The sequence below is a fragment of the Helicoverpa zea genome, chromosome 7 (assembly GCF_022581195.2).
Source record: "Helicoverpa zea isolate HzStark_Cry1AcR chromosome 7, ilHelZeax1.1, whole genome shotgun sequence".
NCBI classification, from domain to species: Eukaryota; Metazoa; Arthropoda; class Insecta; order Lepidoptera; family Noctuidae; genus Helicoverpa; species Helicoverpa zea.
Window position 1 is genome coordinate 9,259,218 of NC_061458.1, and position 22,369 is coordinate 9,281,586.

A 22,369-nucleotide genomic window follows, 5' to 3' on the forward strand; every position below is an offset into this window, starting at 1 on the left:
ATATGTATATGCTAAAGGTGAAATGCTCTTAGCCGTTACTATCACACGTATTAACCCTTAACACAAGTACTTAGTCACACATCATTTACAATGACTTACCTTATATATTTATCTTTAAGAAAGCATCAGGAATTCTCAAAATATCTGAAGATAGTGTTCAACAACGTGATTTCCACATAGCAATTGTTAACATATGTTAATAGATCGTTAAATAAGATTACCAAATAATTAATGATATCATAAATTAATCAGAGGCATCATAACAACACACGATTCAACTTTGCTTATCGACCAACTAAAGTTGACCTATCAAAGAGGCGCTGGTGGTTGTGAAAGACATTCACGATAAAGGGCTTTTCGTACAAATAAATGTAGTTCGTAACTTAGCCGCGGGTCAAGTTAAATTAGTCAGAGTATATTTATCTTCGAGCTTGGTACTTATGTATAGAACCTCGGGATGTTGGTGTTTTTATGCAGTGTGTGATCGGAGCCCTCGGTTGACACAGGCTTTGTAATTAAGTGCCATCAGTAATTAAAAAAACATTATTTTTTATTTTTATTTTATCGTGAAGTGGCCACGATGATCGCTGCAATAGTTCTCACAGCTGTTATAGCTTTCTTAATTGTTCATACTTATAAAAATGCCTACAAAAGGCCGCCAAATTTTCCGCCAGGTAAGTTTTTTTTTGTAGATTTTGAGTTAACCCTTGGTACGCTGAAATAAAATTCTATTCTTAATACTTAGTCATTTTCGGAAACTTTTTTTTTGCGTAAATATTTTTGCTAATTTATTTAAATTACATATTTGATCGACGACTTCAACGATTTATAAATAAATTAAAAAAAAAATACAACTGTATTAAAAAAAAAATATCCGCATCGCTGACAACGGCGATCGTGCGTTTTCGGAAACCGGTTTAAATGATTGAATGATGAAGATTTTTTGATTGATGACTTGTGATATAATTCTGGGTAAGGGCAATTGAAGTGAACGACCCTAAGGGTAACCTTTACATTATAGCAGGTACCGGTACCTATAGCGTAATTGTGATTTCATTATTACCTACCTACCATAATTACGTACTGGAAACATCTGCAACTTTCACAATCATCAAATCGGAATTACAGTCGACTCTCGTTAATTCGAAACTCGAGGGACTCTTAAAATATTACGAATTATCGAGTTTTTGAAATATTAAATGGTTCGAAATTTGTGAGAGAAAATAAATAAAACTTCGAATTATTAAGTGTTGATCAATTATTATTTTTTAACTGCTATTTTATAACTATGTCAAAAGTTTAAAGACACATTTGTGTGCATACATGTATTCATAATGTAATTAATCATTCGAAACAGCTCCGTCATACAGCTTCAAAACAGATTGCTGCTACTCAGACTGCTTTCTGACTCTGACTTACAATATTTCCGCCTCTTTCTCTCTGCAACTTTGAATTCTCGAGTGTTAGACGACTAAGATTTCGAATTAACACGTCATTTTGTTATAAAGCAATGCTTTTTTCGTTCGAATTACCAAGTGCATAAAATGTATTGATTTAGTTCGAAATATAAAGAGATTTTGTAAGGAACTCGTGATAACTTTGAATTAACGAGATGTTCGAAATATCGCAGGTTTGAATTAACAAGAGGCGACTGTATTTACGTACCCACTAATTTTGCGAAAAAAAAAAACTATTGTAGATTAGAAATAAACGTGCTTTATAATTATTATTATAATATTGCGGATTTCTTATATTTGTCCAAATTTTTACTTTATAGCTTTAATACGACTTACTTTCGACGCGTCCCGATTTGCAGAAAATTCGGTGGCTCAGTAAAATCATATTTTTACTTTCCTATGATTTCACGAGTAGGTAATATGTCTATCAGAGATTCACTTCTAGTCCAACCTACATGTAAATACGGAACTTTACCTCAATGAGTACAAAAACGCAGATTTACGAGATTTCCTCGAAAGGAAAGCTTTGCACTCAGATGCCTCTCTACCGCTATAAACCTGTTATTTATAAGATGCACGGATTTCCCGCAAAAAACTAGACTTTTCTTGACTGCCTACTGTGTAGGAATAACTACATCTACTTTTATAGTAAAAGTAGATTTCATCAAGTTTTGCAGGATCCAAATTTATGGGTCTTTCGTCATCTCAACACACTTAACTCATCACGAATGTGTTCAGTTGGAGAAACTCAAAATTTTAACATTTATCATGTCGTCAACTCGACACGTTAAGATTTTGATGCGTGTTCAGTTGGTGAAACTTAGATTATTCACTTTTATGTTTTCACCAACTCAACACGTTTTATAATTTAACCCGATTTCAAATAAAAAGTACAGTCAACAAATGACCGCACCAACGCTGGTATTAAAATACTATATTTGTTAGAAAGTCAACCTTTTCCAGAAGGAACAAAATGGTTTTTAGTCAGTAAATCGGAAAGTCTCGACAGATTTTATTTTATCTCTCACAAAATCCCACCGTATGACTTAAATATTTATGAGGCAAAGCTCTAGCTCTAATGGGATTTAGAGGAAAGTTGGCGCTCTGGTGATGATAATGGGCTACTTAATTTTATTTATTTTAAAAAGTTAAAATAAACATACAACTTAAAAGTAATAAATTGCATCAAAAAATTGCTCCTCGTCGCTGTCGCTTAATTTATATTTCATGAACCGGACGAGTGAAGCATTTCCTCAGGACACGTGTAAAAGCCAGTGAAATAGATTTATCGTAAAGTTCAAACAGGATTATTATTAAAAGAGAGATAACGACAAAAATAACGTACGCGAACTTAATTCACGTTTTTTGATAAACAAAAGAACAGAGATTGTGGGCGACGTACGATGGAAGTCTCGTGTCTCGAAATGTGTAAATTATCGCACGTGCAGGGTGTGTTTGATTATTATCTAATAGTATTCCCAATTTGGTTATTTTAGGATTAGGTATTTCAGCTTTGTGAATAGGTATGAATATTATTTAATGCATACCTAGATAATGTTATGTATTTCTCTGGTCTAGATTTCTGTTGAGCTTTTAGATAACAACATTGGTCCTTCATTGAGGATAAATATATGATTGTATTCAGCGGGTCGTTGGGTGGAAAAGCTATTTCAGGACGATATGGGTGGAATGTTATTATAAACTGAACAAAAACTCGAGTTTAAAGTAATATAACGGACATCGATCAAACTTCATGACCGCATTGATCATTTTAAGCCCGCTCTACACTTGCCGCAAAATGCGTTTCGAAGAATAAATATGCGTTCGCGCCCTTTCGCGGCAATCGCGCGCGGTTCGCGGGCTAAGTGTGGAGCGGACATTACAAGTAACCAAGTAGGTTCAGTAACCGTCAATTTCGAAATTCAAAAAACAAAACCCGTAATGATGGCGTCTGCCGTACCTACTAACATACATATATTTGGTTCCCAGGTCCTCCCAGTTTGCCAATATACGGAGCTTTTTGGATAGTTCTAGCTCACGACTACAATGACTTAGCATCAGCATTCCGTAAGCTTGGAGAAAGATACAAGACGAAGATCTTAGGCCTGTTCATGGGACCAGTTCCTACGATAGTGCTGAACGATCCTCAACTGATCAAGGAAATGCTGAACCGTGAGGAGTTTGACGGAAGAATGGACATTATTCTGTTCAGATTGAGGTCTTTTTGGAAGAAACTTGGTGAGTAATAATGTCATGTGTTGGTGAAGTTGTATGCTCTCGTGTTTTTGAGTGTCCGTTTTCACTAGTACACTTAGAGCAATATAGTTATGCTTTGATACGATTATTTCAGGAAACCCTTTTCTTTAGATACTTCATTCTAGGGGATTGAGCAGAGCAACTGTGTCTTTGTGCATACTCGTAAATAAGCTATAGGTATATGTTTGTATTAATTATGGAAAACCATAAAAAACATAAGCTGATTGCGAAAGAAATAAGTATCTACACGCGTAGATATAATAATAAAAATATTGTTTAGATCATGTCCCAGTACGCTAACAGTACCTAATTGTCTTCATATAATTTAAATCATAGAGCTTTCTGGTTTTTAATAGATTGTTACATAATGTGTCCTACAAAGTAATAGAATAATGTATTGCTATTTAAATATGTTTACAAACAAGTACCTACGTTATTATACCTTTATGTGTAAACTTGTTATAGGTACCTACTTATCCATAATTTTAGTCTAGTATACGTAACCTTGTAGTCCCAGTCTTACCAAGGGGTAACGGGTTACTCTAGAAGTTCGGTTGAGGAGCTCAGATAGGTAGGCTGCCGCTCCTTATATAACTCTATTAGCACTGGTACTCGGCTGTATCCTGTGAGACTGGAAGTCGACCATAACGTAGTTGGGAAAAGGTTCGGGAGATGATGATATGATAAGTAACCCTGTAGGTACTTTTGACCAGGTGAGGTATAAAATGAGTGACTCAATGGTGCATTGCAGGTATTTTGAATACCTATTATTTTAATCTGATTTCATAACTCATTTGAGCAGATTAGCTGCTAATTTATTAGTATGATAAATATAATTAGCTTGTTGATTTGTCCTTTGTTCATTATTCTTGGCCTTTTGACCGCTACTCAAAATTTTATCAATCGAAATTAGATTAGCTTGCTTAAACCCTACACATTGATTCTTGCTCGAAATTGTATTCGGTCCCTTCAACTTAAACAACACTCCCGTTATTTGGAGGACCAACAGCATTGCCATTAAATAATTATAAAATGACTTATGTAACATGTAGCCAATTATAGGTCCCCACTTTAGAATAATTCAGCAATTAACGCTTAACTTTGAACTGCACACATCAAGGCGTAGTTGCTTTTTTATTGCGAATCTTAATCGCGTAGTAGACAGTACCTTACACAATTTTTTTGCTATTAATTGCGGTTTAGCGAAATATTGCCGTGACTACTATCTGTTATAAGTGCGCTAGTTGGATGGTCCCCTACTAACTCGTCCCAGGCACGTCCATAGAAGCAGTCCTTACCTTTATGTTTTCAAATCACTATTTCTCACGAGTAGCTAGACTTACGAGTTTTACATGTCTAGCTTTTAGAAAAGGTGACTCTTTTAATTAAGTAGATAAGATTTTGTGCTTAAATGCATATTAGTCTTCATATCATATTGCAATAAATCTACAATTTGTGCCAGTCATTTAAGAATGTTGATCTCTCAAAAGTCAACCAATTAAAAAATGTTTTCTTAAAAGAGTACCCTTAATGCTAGCTTTAGTGCTAGGTTTTAACCATCCTGTTGATATAAGCAATTAGCAAAGTAAGTACAATAGGTATAGTTAACAATGTGTTAACGTTAATGTATCATTGATGCAGTCAGACAGTCGTGAAGAAACTACTGAGATCTAAGACATTCATAACATTATCGTGTTAGTGTTAAACATACAAAGCCTCAGAACAGTTAACTTTTAGACACCTTTCACTTGCACCAAAGAGATTTAAGGTTATGGCACATTATAGCGGCACCGCAACAGCACGGCTCCACACCAACATTTAAGTTGTCATTCAATTTAGAGCATTAAATCGTGTATATTATAATATATTTCGTAATGTCAATATGAAAAAGCCAACGGCAAGCAGTCAGCGAGCTTGCCGGTTCCACACAACTCGACTCACCGCCCGCGTGCTGCAAGCGAGCGGTCCTCAGGCCGCTGCCTCGAATTTTGCGGGCAGCGGGGCGGCAGCGGCGGCGGCGCGGGTGCGGCAGGATCTTACGCGTATAATCAAATGGACCGGCCCTCGAATACAGCGGCGCGGGAGCGGGCAACGAGCGGTGAGCTCCATTCAAAACGGTGACCGAACGCGCCGCCGCCGCTGCCGCCCCGCTGCCCGCAAAATTCGAGGCAGCGGCCTCATGCGTACAGCGCGCCGACGGCGTGCTAATTGCGCGCCGACTCCGAGCCGGCAGCGAAACAACGTCATTACGTCGTGTTCAATCATAACATCAATCATAATCGTCTTAAAATGATATTGAGTTTGCGGTGACAGCAAGCTTACGGCCGGTTCACACATGTCTCCGTTTTACTGTCCCGTTTTATCGTGTACGTTTTTCTTTCGTCGATGGCGTATGTAGTTGTATACAGAATACTGTGCCATGTGTGAAGTCACTCATACAACTACATACGCCATCGACGAAAAAAAAACGTACACGATAAAACGGAACAGTAAAACGGAGACATGTGTGAACCGGCCGTTACACCTCGCGGCCGGCGCGCGGCCGGCGCGCCGACGGCGAGCGGACAGCGCGTGGTTGGCGCGCTGGCAGCTAGCCGTAGTCTTAATTCGAGGCGACGCCGTGCTGCAGCCGTGCTGTTGCGGTGCTGCTATAATGTGCCACAAGCTTTATGCTATATATAGGTAGTAGGCCTACACATATGTTTAATGTCTTTGACTTGCATTCATGCACACTATGGACTTATGTATATCTTGGAAACGTAAACCAGGCTTAGAATACTTCGATCCGATTATACGGTGAAGATCTTGACTATTCAAAGTATTTGTTCTGAATTATTTTGAATAGCTTAATAAAGATATAGATTTAATTAATTTATTGATAACGATCAATTAATTTCTGCCAATATTATCATTGATTGTTATCAGTCCAATAAATATTTACAGACAGGTGTAAGAGAGTCGTAAATATGAGATCACCATAAATTTAAATATTAGGGGTTAAAGTATGAAATTGCCGTTTTATTCTAGTAGGTTTTTGAATTGCCATAGAGTCTTCATGGTTTGAGGTTTTCGAATGAAACTTTTTTCACATGGTTTCTGTGATGTTCTTCTTTAAAAAAATGTGAAACATTTGATTATCGATGTTCAATTGTTTTTGTTATTCAACTTAAACAAGAAAGATGGATACTGCGAAAACTTGAGTAATTTTTGAATATGAGTTCCGACGCGGAAGTAAACGGCAGAAACAGCCCGCAATATCAATGCTGCATTTGAAGAGGTGTCTGCTAATGAACCGCACCGTGCGATTTTGGATTAAACGCTTTTGTGGTGGAAACTTCGACTTGAAGAACGAGCCACGAGGAAGACCGCCTGACAGGTGATTAACGAGGAATTAAGAGAGACGGTGAACGCCGATCCTAGTCAAACTACCCTGATACCCAGCCGAACACCGAATAATGTTGAAAAAATAAGCAGTAGGTAAAACAGCCACGACTCGAGCTCGACGAATCGAGCTTCACCGTTATTGCTCCATGACAACGCGAGACCTCATACAGCAAGAGAAACCGTTTTAACTCTTCAGTAACTGCAGTTGGAAACTATTCGTCTTCCTCCATATTCGCCAGACCTTGCTCTAACTGACGACCATTTTTTTTTGTGATTTGGATTATCATTCAATTATCTGCGTGACAAGAAGTTTTCTTCCCAGGAGGCAGAACAAAATTCTTTCACACAGTTTGTGCAGTCTAGATCCTCAGAGTTCTATCGTAAAGGCATAAATGACCTTCCTTTTAGATGGCCGCAATGTAAGATAATAATGGCAACTATTTTGATTAAAATGGTTTGTTAAAAATTAAAAAAAATATATATAATTTAGATTTTCAGTACAAATCCGCAATTTCATACTTTATTAAGTAGTGACGTATTTTCATAATGTTACGTAAGAATCATTTGTACGTAGATGTAAGTGGGCCTAGATTCACCGACAATATGAACTTTTTTCTGGTAGGTGCCCAGGTTCACCGACAGTATATAAGGTACTTAAGTGTCCGTTTTTCTTAATTTTGCCTTGAAAATTGAACGTGAATAGTCATAAAAACAGTTCTTTGTTTTCAGAAAACTTACATGATGCACTAAGGTAAACTTGGGCCTTATAGTAGGTGCCTTCAAACCGTTGGTTAAGTTATTAAAGCGAGCAACGATCTTCGACTTTTTAAATACGTACCAAAGGACAGTTCCTGTTTTAGGTACATTAGAAGTTGTAGTAGGTACAGATTATATTCAGGAAGTAACTTCCTGCTTACTAATTGAAGCTGTTTATGAATTTAATATTGTCGCAATTAGCAGCTCAAGATAATATTGCAATGTTTTGAGTTAGGCGTGCACTTAAGTTTGCAGGATTTCCTGGATTATGTAACATTAAATTATTGAAAATTTTCAAAATAGAATAGAAAGATAAGTAGGTACTTAGGTACTTTGTCATCTAAAATTAAAAGTTTCAGATTTACTGAACCTGCATGATGAGTTCCTGCGTGTTTCAGAAGGCACGTAAAACTTGGGTCCCACGGTTGTCATTCGGTAACAGACCGTCTAAAAACTTTGATTGACTTCACGATTTTCTAATCATAAAAGAAAAATCCTATCAAGGCCTGACTAAATAGTCTGTAGTGTGCGGTCAGGCTTAGGGCGATCAGATACGCAGTCTCCTCATGTAGATAGAACTATGGTACCTACTCAGCTGCATCTACAACGTACTGACATTATCGCTTTCCAATATTAATTGTTACGCTTTACAAAAGCAATCAGTTATCTAAAGGGACTTTGATTTTCCTCAAGACTACATAAATTGATAAGTATTATTCAATAGGTCTAGTCTAGAACTTTATTACGTAAACAAAGACATACGCAATAGTAGTGTGTAACAGCTTATAATATGTAATAACATAATCGTTTCAATCACACATCATTACTTTTATGTGCGTAATAGCAAACTTAGTAATTCATGTTAACAGTTATTGAATATTCAAGTATATCTTTGTCTAATACGTTTATGGAGAAACGACAGAAATTTTATGAAATATAACAGCCAGAATGTCCTTGCGTTTTCAGTCACATTTCGGAAAGCATTTAAACCCTAGATTTTCAAGTGAATTTGTAAATATACTTACAGAGACTTGAACCATTTAACTATAACCGAACTACTTTCACTAGTCAAAAACGTCGATTTGACCAGTGGGGGGCAAGTAGATACGGCTGGCTATCCTTATAGCTAAATGGTGCATTTGGCATTTGACCTTTTGATCTATAGATATTTTTGCAAATAACCCGAATATATTATTGCGTATAAGTATTCTAAATTCGAACTCGTCTTGTCATCAGGTATATTCTTCACTGATGGCTACTTCTGGCACGTGCAGAGAAGATTCTCATTGCGTTACCTCAGGGATTACGGCTTCGGGAGACGAGACTATACCCTGGAGTCCGTTGTAGCCGGAGAAGTTAAGGAAATGCTGGACTTGAGACTTAGTGGACCTAAATACCCTGCTGAACATGTAAGTAGCTAGAATTTTTGATAAAAAATTATTTTTTATTCTCTTGAATCTGCTTTTCGGAAAGGATGATTTACAAATCCAATTTAAATACATAAATTGATCGTGTTTCAAAAAGTATTTGTTATAGGTAACTTAGCAAATAAAAGATATATATTACAAATGTTGAATGTACTGGACTAATTTTACTCCGATTACAAGCAAAATTGAAAGGGTGCCCTTATTTTTGAGGGCCCTGGGACCTGGTACCACCCTTAATCCGGACCTGGTACTACGTAGTCTTCTAATGATACCGTTATCATTTGGTAACCTAGTTACCTAGAACAAGTAGCAATCATTGTTATCAATCAAGTTTAAACTGAATGAGGTCACGAACTAAGAACTGACCTACTTAAACAATAAAGTGTTTGTTTATATCATTTTTTGGTAGTTTTATTGTTAACATTATACTTATTTTTTCATGCGGTTTCACTCCCACGCTTCGGGTAAGGTAGCTACTCCAAATTATAGTTCGGCCATTCAGAGAATGCGTTCCTGACACGTCGCGATTGAACTGACGACGTAATAACATTCATTGATTATTGATATAATAATGTTGTTTTAATGCTCCTCAATTGTTAAAACGGTAAACAACCAGCAAAAATATTTTTATCGTAACTGCAACGCCATTGCAAAGTTACGTCGTCAGTTCAATCGCGACGTGTCAGGAACGCATTCTCTGAATGGCCGAACTATAATTACTTATGCCTTTTTGCAAAAACTAAAAACAAAGCACTTTATACGCACTCTTGCCGTCAAAAACGAACGGACTCTGGAAATGTCACAACACGTTCGACCACTATTCTATTTTGCGAAACACGTATGTAGGTAAATAAATATAAGTACAAACTTACCATACACCAATAAGATAGTATTCCGCACTCACTCATATCACTGTAAACATCCGTCAGCTCAAATGCCCTGACAATTAACGCTATTTTTAAAACCCAACCTCTACTTACTTCCAGGAAATCGTCAAGGGTGACCTGGTGCAAATGCCATACTTCTTCTCCGTTCCCTTCATCAATGGAATGGTCCAAGTATTATCCAGAAGCACCCTGCCGAGATCGGAGTACCATGCCCTTTGGGCCCTTTCGAAAGGCACCGTGATGTTCCAAAGAAGTTCCAATGATATGGGAGGAGCGTTATCCCTTACACCTTGGCTTAAAGATGTGCTGCCGAACTTCAGTGGGTACAACTCTTTAGTGAAAGGAAATCAGTTTTTGCTGGATTTCTACTCGGTACGTACCTAGGTACTTCCTATTAAATTGTGGAATGACTACAATTCTTCATGCTACGAAAAGTTCTAAGATGTCGTCTGTAGCCCATACAAAGACAGACTAGGAACTCTAGAAACAGAACTTATTTTTGTAACTCAATAGCTAAGGAAAGTCAGATGCTCATAGACAGGGCAGTTCTGGATAAAGCTTTGTAGTAGAGAAATGGCTAGACAGATGACTAATCCTAGCCTTGAATAAAAGGGCTTACCTTTTGTAGGTTGTTGACTCATCCAGTTTTTGTTCTTGATAAACATCGTACTCTTAAGTCAGCGTCACTGGTGACCTTTGTAAGACGTCAATAACGTCTTGACATCACGACTTATTCTTGGGAATTCACAGGCCAAAAACATTTTATTTTAGTTTTGAATTTTAATTGCAAAAAATTATCATTTTAGAATTTTAACTCGGTGCAAAATTAAATTGTGATTTTGGCTAGACTCCCACACTTTATAAGCCTTTTTCTGAAAAGGAACTGTTTAAACCCAAAATCGGTTATAATCACCCACCATTAACATGTGCAGTCTATTTGCCGTCAATAGCACAAGTAAGAACCCAGATCAAGAAGAATAAGAATCGGAAACATCAATTTTATTAGACCTACGAGGTATCCTACTTAACCATCCTTTGTATAGCCATGTGAAACTAATTAAAACTATATTTTTCAGAAACTAGTGAACGATACAATGGACACGCACGATGAGACGTATGACCGTCACTTCTTGGACATGTACCTCACCAGGATGAAGGAAGAAATGAGACAGAAAGGACGCAGCACTTACTCAGGTAATCCTTACTAATATTGTAAATGCGAGCAGGGTCTGTCTGTTTGGTTTTCACGCCAAAATTATTGAATCGATTTCAATATTTGGTACATACATTTAGTCTAGAGCCTGAGAAAGGACATATGCTAACCCATCCTTGGTCGCTCCCGGATAGGTAGGTATATACCCAACCCAACGCAATGGAGCGATTCAAAATACGAGCCTATTGACAATAAAAAGATAACATCCAAAATCAAATCATATAAATCATAGAATGATTTTCGAAAAAAAAAAAGGTTTTCGAAGATAATTAACATAATTTATTGGGACCCTTTTCGTGACAATTCATCAAATTACCCCCCCCCCCCCCCGCTGCGTGTGCAGCGTGAGGGAGTGTTGACTCTTAGTAGTGACTAAAACCCACCATGTTCTCGAAAAATCCCGTATTCCCGATTCCCGTATCCGTATTCCATCTATCCTCCGAGCCTTTTTACCAACTTTGTAGGGGTCGGCTTCCAGATTACAACGGATTTACTTTTACTTTACGGATATTTCCGTATCCGTATTATACTCAGGCCTTATCAAGAATAGACTCTCTAAGGCTACAAATATCTATTATTGCTGTTTTGTCTTTATTTCTCAGTCCGGCACTTTCTAGATTTATTTTTATTACAACTGTTTACTCACTTAAGTTGTTTATTAAAAATCCTTGGCCTTAGGTTAAGCTCGAAGACAGATCAAAGAACACAAATATGTAATTACAAGGAAATTGCTTACGTATGAAACTATATCATGCATGACATGACAGAGTTCATTGCTCGTCGCATATTGTTGCAAATAGTAGTTGCAATATTTATAATGTTCAGATAATTTTGTTTTGTCTCTAGCGCGTCCTAGATATGCGACTGTCTATTTGGACTAGACAATACATGTTACTTGGTTTGGAAATACGTATTTTGGAATAGAGACTGCAGAATTTTTTGGGTGCAATTCTGAAAGGAAGAGAGCGAATAGGTAGGCGAAGAAGAGGATTAATACTTATTTTTCTGCGTATACAAAAAAAAAAACATTTATATATTATTAGATTTGGTATTTTTTGATTAGGTAGAAGATACCTATGTACCTAATTATTTGTTTATTTTCAATAAAAGGTACTCCGACAGATAACGTCATGCACTATGACCATGAGGGACGAAGTTCCTACTTAGTTGTATGATCATATGTGTTTACAAGAATTTTTGAGGCGACGCGCCTATAGTCAGATGATAAGGTCCTCAAGAAATGTTCATTGAGAAATATTGATTTATGCGGTAAATTGTAATGATTGATGCTTTTCCTGTGACCTTATTTTTCACCTTGGAGATAACAAAATAATGATTAATTAAGTATAAAAATTAAAGGACATTGTTTCACGATACTACCGCCTGGATGTTATTTATCGATATCCGTTCAATATTCACAAGAAAAAAATACTTATTGAAAAAATACGATAATCTATACAGTTGAGATTATTTCCAACTTGTGTACCGATAATTTGACAATAGATATATTTTGTATAACGCAAATGTGCAAAGTGCGTTTAAAATGCTTTAGTACCTAAAAAAATAATTGAAGTAGGTATAGCGGACAATAACCCAAATATTTAGACACATTTAAAGAGAGAACCTATTAAAAACAATTTGATGTAACAGCCCTAATTAAATAGATCTTAACATTTAATTAAACTATACCTTTAACATTATTTTGTACACTTCTTTGAATTTCCACTGAGCTTCCCTCCGACATAATTATTTTAAAAGTCATTTGTTATCTCTGACGCAGGCGTAATTCTAATTTAAATAAGGAACTCTAATAAATCTAACAGCAACATGTATTAATTTCAATAATTTATCTTATCATTGAATATTATATTGAGTCTTCTTTTGATTTTGATAACATCTATGAGCATTTATCTCCTAATACATGTAATTTAAACTAATTAGATCGACATTTATAAGGTGACCTAATTAAAGTCTACATCGCTATAGGAGTCTACATCGCTATAGGAGTCTACATTTTTTTTGTTGCTACTTACTTATACTAAGAATAAATAGTTTTACACACAATTTTGATTAAAAAAAATGCTTGCTGCAAAAAAAGGTTACCTCATTCCATTGACTGCCTCCACAGCTCTATCAAGCAGGATCGTAAGGACTTCAAAGAAAATGTACCAGAACATGTGTGACAGAAGTCACGATATACCGAAAGTTTCTTTAAATCAATTACTGACTTTTTCTTTGTTAATCAGATAAAAAGTGTAAGCAATAGATTTAATGAAGCTTAAACTTTAATGGAGCTTTGTGCAACTGACGTTTATAGATACCTATAAAGATAACAAGAGCCCATTTGCGACCTATTTTAGTTCTTACCTAACCTATGTTATTTGTTTCCAGTGGACCAGTTGCTACTGACGTGCACAGACTACACTTTCCCCGCGGCGTCCGCCGTACAGTTTGTCCTGGCAATGCTTGTGGAAAGACTACTGCTGCAGCCGGAGATTCAGGACAAAATACATGAAGAAATAGATCGCGTCGTCGGCAGGGATCGGCTGCCTAACCTTGATGATAGAAGAAAGTATGTAGTTGTCTGTCTACTTACCTATCTTCAGCCTTATCCAAGTTTTATTGATGTTTTGCTAGCATGACTTACCGTACCAGTACCGGGATAACATATAGCCTATGTTACTCAGGATCGGGAAGAGTGTAGCTTGCCAACATTGAAATATTTTTTCCAATTAGTTGAGAAGTTTCGTAGACTTTACAAACTCTTTACTATATTAGTCTACCATAAATAGCCTATTTTTATATGTCATGTAAGATGACAAACTGTTCGGGTAAGATTTATATGGCTCAGTGTTGAATTGTAGCTGAAATAACTGAAATAACATAAGGTATCAAGTTTGAAAGCTCACACAAAAGTAAATAGTAGAGCTTGCATAGGACATGTTAATGCAGATTATTTCTTACAGAAATTCCTTTTACCTCGTAGTTAAACAACAATGGCCTTACTACAAAAACTTTAACCACTGTTTTACACTTGTCTAAAAAAAATGTGGCTCCAAAATGAACCATATGTCAACGTCATAATTTGACATTTTTTTAGACAAGTCTTAAACTGACGTTAAAAAGTTTTTGTGGTAAGACGGTAATAATCGTTGCACGTTGCATGAAGGATATCTTCTAATTAAAATTATATTTTTTCCTAGTGGTGCAGGATAATAGCATTCTACTGGTTAATAAATTATGTCGTTTAAGAGATAATACTTAAAAAATACATACGTAAATGTTAGCTTCCTCTTACACGAAAGATAAGGTTTTGAGTATTATATTAAATGTCATGTTCTTTTTGACATTAACATAATCTTGGAACACATTTCAATTGATACGTTTACGCCATCAAAAAATAAGGTTGGTGTTAAACCTCATAATAAAACTTGCTGAAAAGATTTAAAAAAATGTTCGTCAATTTATTCAGCAAATTAATGCCTATTACTTATATCATTTAGAAGCCTACTATGCAGATGATTCTATAATAAACCTAAGGAAATACATAAAATTCTACAATAAAGATTATTTACTGAATTCTGCATAAAATTCAGTAAATCTATAGATACTTACTAATCATTCTATTATTCAAAAATATTAAAAAGGATTTTTTTTTGTTGGTTTGTACTGTGTACTCGGTAACATAGGCTGCCTATATTTTATCCGAGTACGTGAAGAAGTTTCCCCGGGACGCGGCTGCAACCGCAAAAGTTTATTCATTTCAAAAGTCAGTGCATTTTCAGTACAATCACTTGCACTTTTCAGTGCATGCTGACGACAATTAGGTCACAGACCTTATCGTTTTACAATACCCTTATCTACCGACGCCTACAACTTACTAATAATAGTATTGCGATAGGTCGCACATATCTTGGGTACCTATTGCTTGCAATTAAAATATATCAGTTGCAGTGTTCCAGTTTTTTCGCGACTTCTCCGCACCTGTCTACATTTTCAAGGACAGACTGATGCCCATCGCGATAACCCACAATTCAGGTCGATTAGGTACCAACACACACTACCAACCTAGTTTGTATCTTTATCTACAGGTACCTAAGACTAAAGAATTAGCAAGTGATTATTGAGATAGGTCTTAATAAACAACAAAAATATGTTGTTTCATAAAAAAAACTGGGCAGAAATAAACAAAGTTGAAAGAACATCTGTTGGGCATGAATAATGCATTAAAAACAATAAAACGGTCTTATCAAAGCAAATTATTTGCATTCTTAGACTATTTTAGATAACCTCTAATTTGTGAACTTTTGATTACTATTCATGAATCAAGATTAAGATTTGTTGGACTTTAAGACTCATAAAAATGCTACTTGTAAATTCCTCATAAATTTATTATGAACGCTTCAAAAGTAGTGCAATTTTCACTCGAGCATTTGTTATTCATATTACGCTCTAAATAAAACTCATGAAAGGTTGCATCCGACAAAGAAGCAAAAACATTACCCTCCTTTAGGAGCCGGGAAGAAAATAGGGAGCAATGCACCACATATTTCATGGCATTTACAAGTCTCTTTGTTATATTGTCCCTATGTCTAGGTACTGTTAGAATTGTAAACGTGATCACGTGCCGAATTTTTTGCCCCTACTATCAAACCATCATTTGTGTCTTTCTTTTTTAACTTGAATCGCGATGGCATAGAACAGTTAGGTACTTTTTTGTCGTTTCGTAGGCTTGGAAACGATTTTATCAAGTCTAACGAGACTAGAGGGGCAACGTAACGATGACCATCTAAAAATGTATTCCTAAGAAAAGCTTTTTTAAACTTCTTTGAAAATTGACGCCAAGAAGCTACACTACGATTTTTGAAAAGTTTTGCTTTAAGTAAAGTTCCTACTTACCATAGTACCTAGGTACCTACTTATCTAGTTGATTTGATTTTAGTTTCGTACAATCGTTTTAAATGTGCTTTATCGGGCTTTTGCCTTAGTAGCTATTTAGTAAACCATGCTTTCGCTCTGACACGAAAAAAATAAACAGAGGCTAAAGCAAAGGTTCTTGTAATGTTATATGAGCTTGTCTTTCATTCGGGGCTCAAATAAAACCCCGAAAAATAATAACTAAAGGAGGTATAAAAAAAGCAAATTCCAAGGTCTTGTAAACCAGGTTATCAGGAACTCAAACAGCGCTAAAATTAATCCTAATCTCAGTCAAGGTGACAAGACAATACTAACCTATCATAACATACTGCCAATTGTTTTCGTAACATTGATAACAATGTAGGTGAAGATAAGATAGGCGACGTAGGAAATCAATCAATGATTACCTACTTTAAGTTCTGGCAAAATTCATGAAATCTTTGTAGGAGGTATTTACGAACATATCGGACGTGCCTTCAAATGACAAGTGAATCGTGACAGGCTTGGAGCTTGACGTCCGTTTGTAATTTTTTTTACTGTTCGCGGTATTTTTCTTTATCTTTAATTTTACCACGGCTATGTTTGTAATTCGAGAGGTAAATAAGTTTTTCAACATAGTGCTTATTATTGTGTAATACATTAGGCACATTACATATTATGTACATCGGTAAGATACTTATCGCTTAATTAAAATTTGATGAAATTAGCATTTGTTTATCCTGTTTAGAATTTGTTTATTATTTGAAATTATAAGTACCTACTCTTAATTTAAGTAGGTATCTCATGCCGAATCTTTTTCCTGATCTTTTAAATAATTCACGATATGCATCGTGAAGTCATCATGCATGAAGTTATAAATAATTAATGTATCCAGGTTCCTACCTCACCTAATATGTATGTTACCGTAAGATTACAAACATCGTTAGATTACAATCTATCTCGAGAGATTGTAAACTGTCGAATTCTTGTGAACCGTAACATCTGATTGCAATTTAACGCATTATTTTCGCTATATTATAATCTATCGATGAGAAATTGTCAAATTGTCAACTGTCCGAAAGCTCTCTCTGATTGGTCAGTCTTTTTGTAAGATCGACCAATCACGACCAGCCGTTCTGTTCCCATGGAGTTCCCGTAGAGTTAGGAATGAAATAGAGGTGTCAGTTAAATAAAATAAATGCTCTTCAAAAATTCTTCAAGTATTAAATTTATATAAAAATAACTCTTATAAAAATACAGTTAGGTATTTTGTCTTCAAATACAAACTAATATTTAAAAATAAAATAAAAGGGGTGCTAATTAAACAGGCTTCTTTTTAATATCATTATTCGCCCCCAAAAATGTATGTTGCCTTCTAAATTACTAAGTCAGCCACAATTAATAAAGCGTCGAGCATCTAAATAATACTATCTTAGCCACGAGTTATCTTCCACTCTAAATACAACTCAGCATGATGGTTATTTTTTTGCATCTAAATTTGTAGCATGCATTCTAACAGTAAACTTCTTAAATACTATTAAATGACATCATAAAAATATTTATTTACCTTCTAATTTTTTAACTCGTACCTACTGAGTTTTTTGTTTAAAATATAACACATCCCATATTAATTGACCCAGCATGGAAGTAAGCATGCAACATGCAGCAAGCATAACTTCTGTCACGGCTCCGGCGCTGCGGGGCTCCGGCGGTCCCATGCGAGCTTATCGTCGCAGATGGTTTTCACGCTCACCACCGCAGCTTCGGCTTGCTGGCCGGCTGAGCCGGCCAGCCTCAGCCGCGGCGGCGAGCGCTGAAACTACCTGCGCCTCAGCTCGCAGGCCGCCTCGCCCCTCCGCGCCTACGCGGTTTTGAATTGCACTCTAGGGGTAGGGCAGACAAGACTACGTGGAGTCGGTTTTGCAGCGATTCGTTTTCGTCACTAACTTCAATTTTTAATACAATTTTTAATTGTGTGTAATTTGAGTCTTAAAAATTAAGTACAATTTTTGATTTTATAAAAAATTAAACCGTCACTTATTTTTGCACGTCTAAGAGCTGTGACACCGGGAGTTGCAAAGAACATTGTCTTTTTTGACGTTCTACCAATCAGCGCGCAAGATGCATTCCGTTCTACGCCAGTTGACAATTTGACCGCTCTACATCGCTCTCGATCTTACAAAAAGACTGACCAATCAGGGAGAGCTTTCGGACAGTTGACAATTTGACAATTTCTCATCGATAGATTATAATATAGCGAAAAATAATGCGTTAAATTGCAATCAGGTGTTACGGTTTACAATAATTCGACAGTTTACAATCTCTCGAGATAGATTGTAATCTAACGATGTTTGTAATCTTACGGTGACATGTATAAAATAAGTACCTAGGTACTTAGATATCTACATTCTACATACATAGTTGATTTAAATTCACATTTCGGTCTATTGGGGATTCGGATATTAGGGTCTTGTGCTTTTAGCATCGATTGTGAACTTCAGGAAAAATCTCTATGTTATCGCCTAAAGCGCCTAGCGTTTCTGTGTCACTAAAACTCATAAACATGCGTAATCTCATATCAAAAATTAAAAGTTGCGCACGCAATGATTCTAAACTCTACACTTATTCCATTTATTAATATTTTCCCGTTTTATTTTTTTCGTAATGGTTAATCATAATCTCGATTAATGCAAAAGTGATGAATGTCGTACCTCCATTAAATAAAGCTGATGGCGCGAAGTATTAACGGGTTTTCAACCAGCTATTACGGTAGTAAAACCGCTATACTTTGTACCATCGACAGCTACTTTCTGGCCATCACGAAAAACGCTAGTCGTTGTGGAAAACGGATCATTGCTTTTGTAATAAGAACGTCTCGAATGATTTTAAAATTTCAAGTCTTCGAATTTGTATTTTGTTGCCATAGGTGTCGGTTAGTCGAAATATGGTAGAAAATGGAAAATACTGGCAGCTATTGCAAAATCTTTTTTCGTTAAACTCCTTAGGCAATTTTCCTAACCTTTTTTGAGTTTCAGCCTAAGTACTGATACTACTTGTACAAGTATGTAGTTATGTAAATTCAATCATTTCGTCATATTCAACTTAATAGGTGGACATTGTAAAAGAAGTCGTACTAATAGGTACGCCTATCCGTTTGGTCACGCAACGTGAACCACTTAAGTGCATAGGATTACCTAGGTACTTAGACATTATTTACCTAACCAAGTAAACATTGCATGTAGTGCTGATTGTGTAAGTTTTATGTAACTACAATGCACTATTTCATGATATCGTTTTCCTTTAAAACTAGAGATGCGGCAACAGTTTCAAGTTTTTTTTGCTGTTTTTGTTTTTTTTTCTGTCATCTTCCATGTGTAATATGTACCTCTAATGAACATAATACAGCAATTAATTCTTTGTTACAGTATGCCGTATCTGGAGGCATGCATCCGCGAGACCATGCGGTACGACACCACGGTACCGCTCGGGGTGCCACATCGAGCTATGAAGGACACCACGCTAGGAGGATACAATGTACCAGAGGTGAGCACAGTAACAGCCTACATTAGTCTTAAGGCTCCTCCTGGTCTTCAGGTTGCCGCATCCAAATTGTGCTTTTGCAGATCGTCACTTCATCTTTCATTGGCTCTTTGTGCTAATGGTCAATTCGACCGAATCAATTCTATGGCATCAGTTATAAGAGAATACAATACGATCCTTTCTGTTGTCTTAAGATTTCGTTTATGAATAGCTTTAAAAAAATGGGTAGACTCGCTCTCTGTTACATAGGACCTAAACATAACCCTATCTAGGAAAATGTACGTTGTAAATTATGAAATTAATAACAAAAATATATTGCTTAATTCCAGGGCACCATGATGAGCTTCAACCTGACGATGTTACACATGGACAAGGAAATCTGGGGCGACCCAGAAAACTTCCGCCCTGAGCGCTTCATCAAGGATGGCCAGTTGGACGTCGCCAGTGACAAATCATTGCCATTTGGAGCAGGTACAGCAACATTATTCATATTAAGCGAATTTATTTAGTGATTCGGATTAGCATAATACATGCAAATATAAAGTAGATCTTTGTTAGGTTAGGTTCTACGTCAAAGTTGATGCAAGCACATTATAACTGCTAAAATGGCTAAAATGCATGACCAGTGGTCAGTTTTATTCTGTCATACTGCTTTAATTTGCATATGAATCGTTTTCAAGATTTACCCGATCCATTGCCTGTATCCGTGACCTAACCACGTTCGAGATAAAATTTTAATGTTTTTGCAAATGAGCCTGGTTCCTACGTTCTTACATCTCGCTTCAGCATTACGTGAAGGCCGTCAGGAAGAATTACCACCTATGACATTGAGTATTTATTAAGACATGTTTTTATTTTGTGCACAAATTAAAATAAGGATAGGTCAGCGTGATAAATAAAAAATGCTATTTTTGTACTCTTGTGTAGCCATACAGAGACTCGATGTTTAAGCTGTAATTATTATAATTTATGCTTCAGTCATTAATTGGGAAATAAAAGTTAATGAGGGCCATTTTCCGATACTAGATCAATCGTAGGTAACGTGTTAGGTCATTGAGTAATTTGGCACATAAAGTGTATGCCGCATAAAAAAATATATATATTTTTATTCTATTAAAATCTATGGAATCATAGAAATATAAAATAATGGATATTGGGCATAGACATTTTTTATTTAGTTTTCAGGTTTTAGGGTGAAATTCAAATCTATTTATTTTATAAAATACATCTACAGTACCTAGCTTTAATTGGATATTGAAATTCATTGTACTCAATTATTTACAAAATGTTTTTGTTTTTAATTTTACTAAATACTAAATGAGTGTCACATGTTTTTTTTGGTTCTTACTTCGTAAATGGGAACATATTTTTGATGTGATTTTACACGGATGTGACGTATACAAAATGGTGACGTTCTAGAGAAATGTCAATGCCGATGTTATAGTTCACGTTCACTGATAACGTAGAAATCTAACCTCAAAAAATTTCAAGATTAGGGAGGTGGTATATTACATAACGGTTACTGTTTTTTATAAAGCCCTGAGTACTTATACCTAGTATTTTTATTATTCAAGATAGAAATTATGTCGTGATAAAGTACCTGAATGATTGTTGACTATTGAGGCTAGACTTGAATTAATTTGGGATTTATATAACCTGTCAAGACCGTACCTACAGTTTAAAAAAAGAAACCCTAGGCCTTTAAATATATATAATTAAGAATGTATTTAGATACATTAATTTAATAAAGAAAGCATCCTACTGTGGCCATTCATATTTTTTATTATTTTACTAGACATTAAGTAAAACAATAGATAATTTATTGTCTTCTTTAATTATTTATAAGCATGCAGCTGATTTAACTGTGCCAATTGCTTGACAGTTTACCTAACTAATAGATACATATAAAATAAGCTGTCTTACATTATAGGTAGCGACAACATTACATTTACTTTAATTTCAACATAGCTGCCAATTCCATGTTCTTCAATGCCAGTAATGCAACATAACTGAATAAGTGGCACGTTTAACGAGTGCCTAGGTAGGAACTAGGTACATTCAAAGTCTAAAGGCCTGCACAGACATACCTACGGGTATCGGATTATAAAATTAATAGATACATATCTACAAAAGAGATTAACGCCAAGCGTGACAGACACGCGTTGAATAGGGTTGTTTCCAATTTTCGGAAATCTATTTAGATAGCTTCTAAATAATTTTAAGATCACCCTCTCTTTCATTTTTCGTCTCAAATCTTTTTATTTTTTATGTATTACATTTTTTTCTATTTCTCTTAAAATATTGCTCAGAAAACGCTAGATCACGTGACTGTGACGTCAACGTTCTCTGTTCATTCCTTTACATTTTAAAGCACATCTAACGAGAAAAAACTAACATACCAACTAATGGATTTCTTAATTTTAATAATGTTTTTTTATAAAATAGCTACAAAAACTATAATATTTTATACATATAAATTATTTTTATACATTTGCACAAAAATAAAATGCCTCAAATGTTTTGAGTTGTGTAGGTGGAAAAATGAAACGGTGC

General features: G+C 35.7%; 1 protein-coding gene across 1 annotated transcript in view; it reads left to right on the forward strand.

Annotated features, from left to right (window-relative positions):
* Positions 1 to 475: 475 nt before the first annotated feature.
* LOC124631788 (probable cytochrome P450 304a1) overlaps positions 476 to 22,369 on the forward strand; it is a 29,776-nt gene continuing 7,882 nt past the window's right edge. The window contains exons 1-8 of the mRNA XM_047166391.1: positions 476 to 674; positions 3,447 to 3,695; positions 9,090 to 9,262; positions 10,267 to 10,539; positions 11,244 to 11,361; positions 13,772 to 13,952; positions 19,702 to 19,819; positions 20,146 to 20,287. Coding sequence (XP_047022347.1) covers positions 581 to 674; positions 3,447 to 3,695; positions 9,090 to 9,262; positions 10,267 to 10,539; positions 11,244 to 11,361; positions 13,772 to 13,952; positions 19,702 to 19,819; positions 20,146 to 20,287 — 1,348 coding nt within the window. The 5' untranslated portion in view covers positions 476 to 580. The remainder of the gene's footprint in view (positions 675 to 3,446; positions 3,696 to 9,089; positions 9,263 to 10,266; positions 10,540 to 11,243; positions 11,362 to 13,771; positions 13,953 to 19,701; positions 19,820 to 20,145; positions 20,288 to 22,369) is intronic.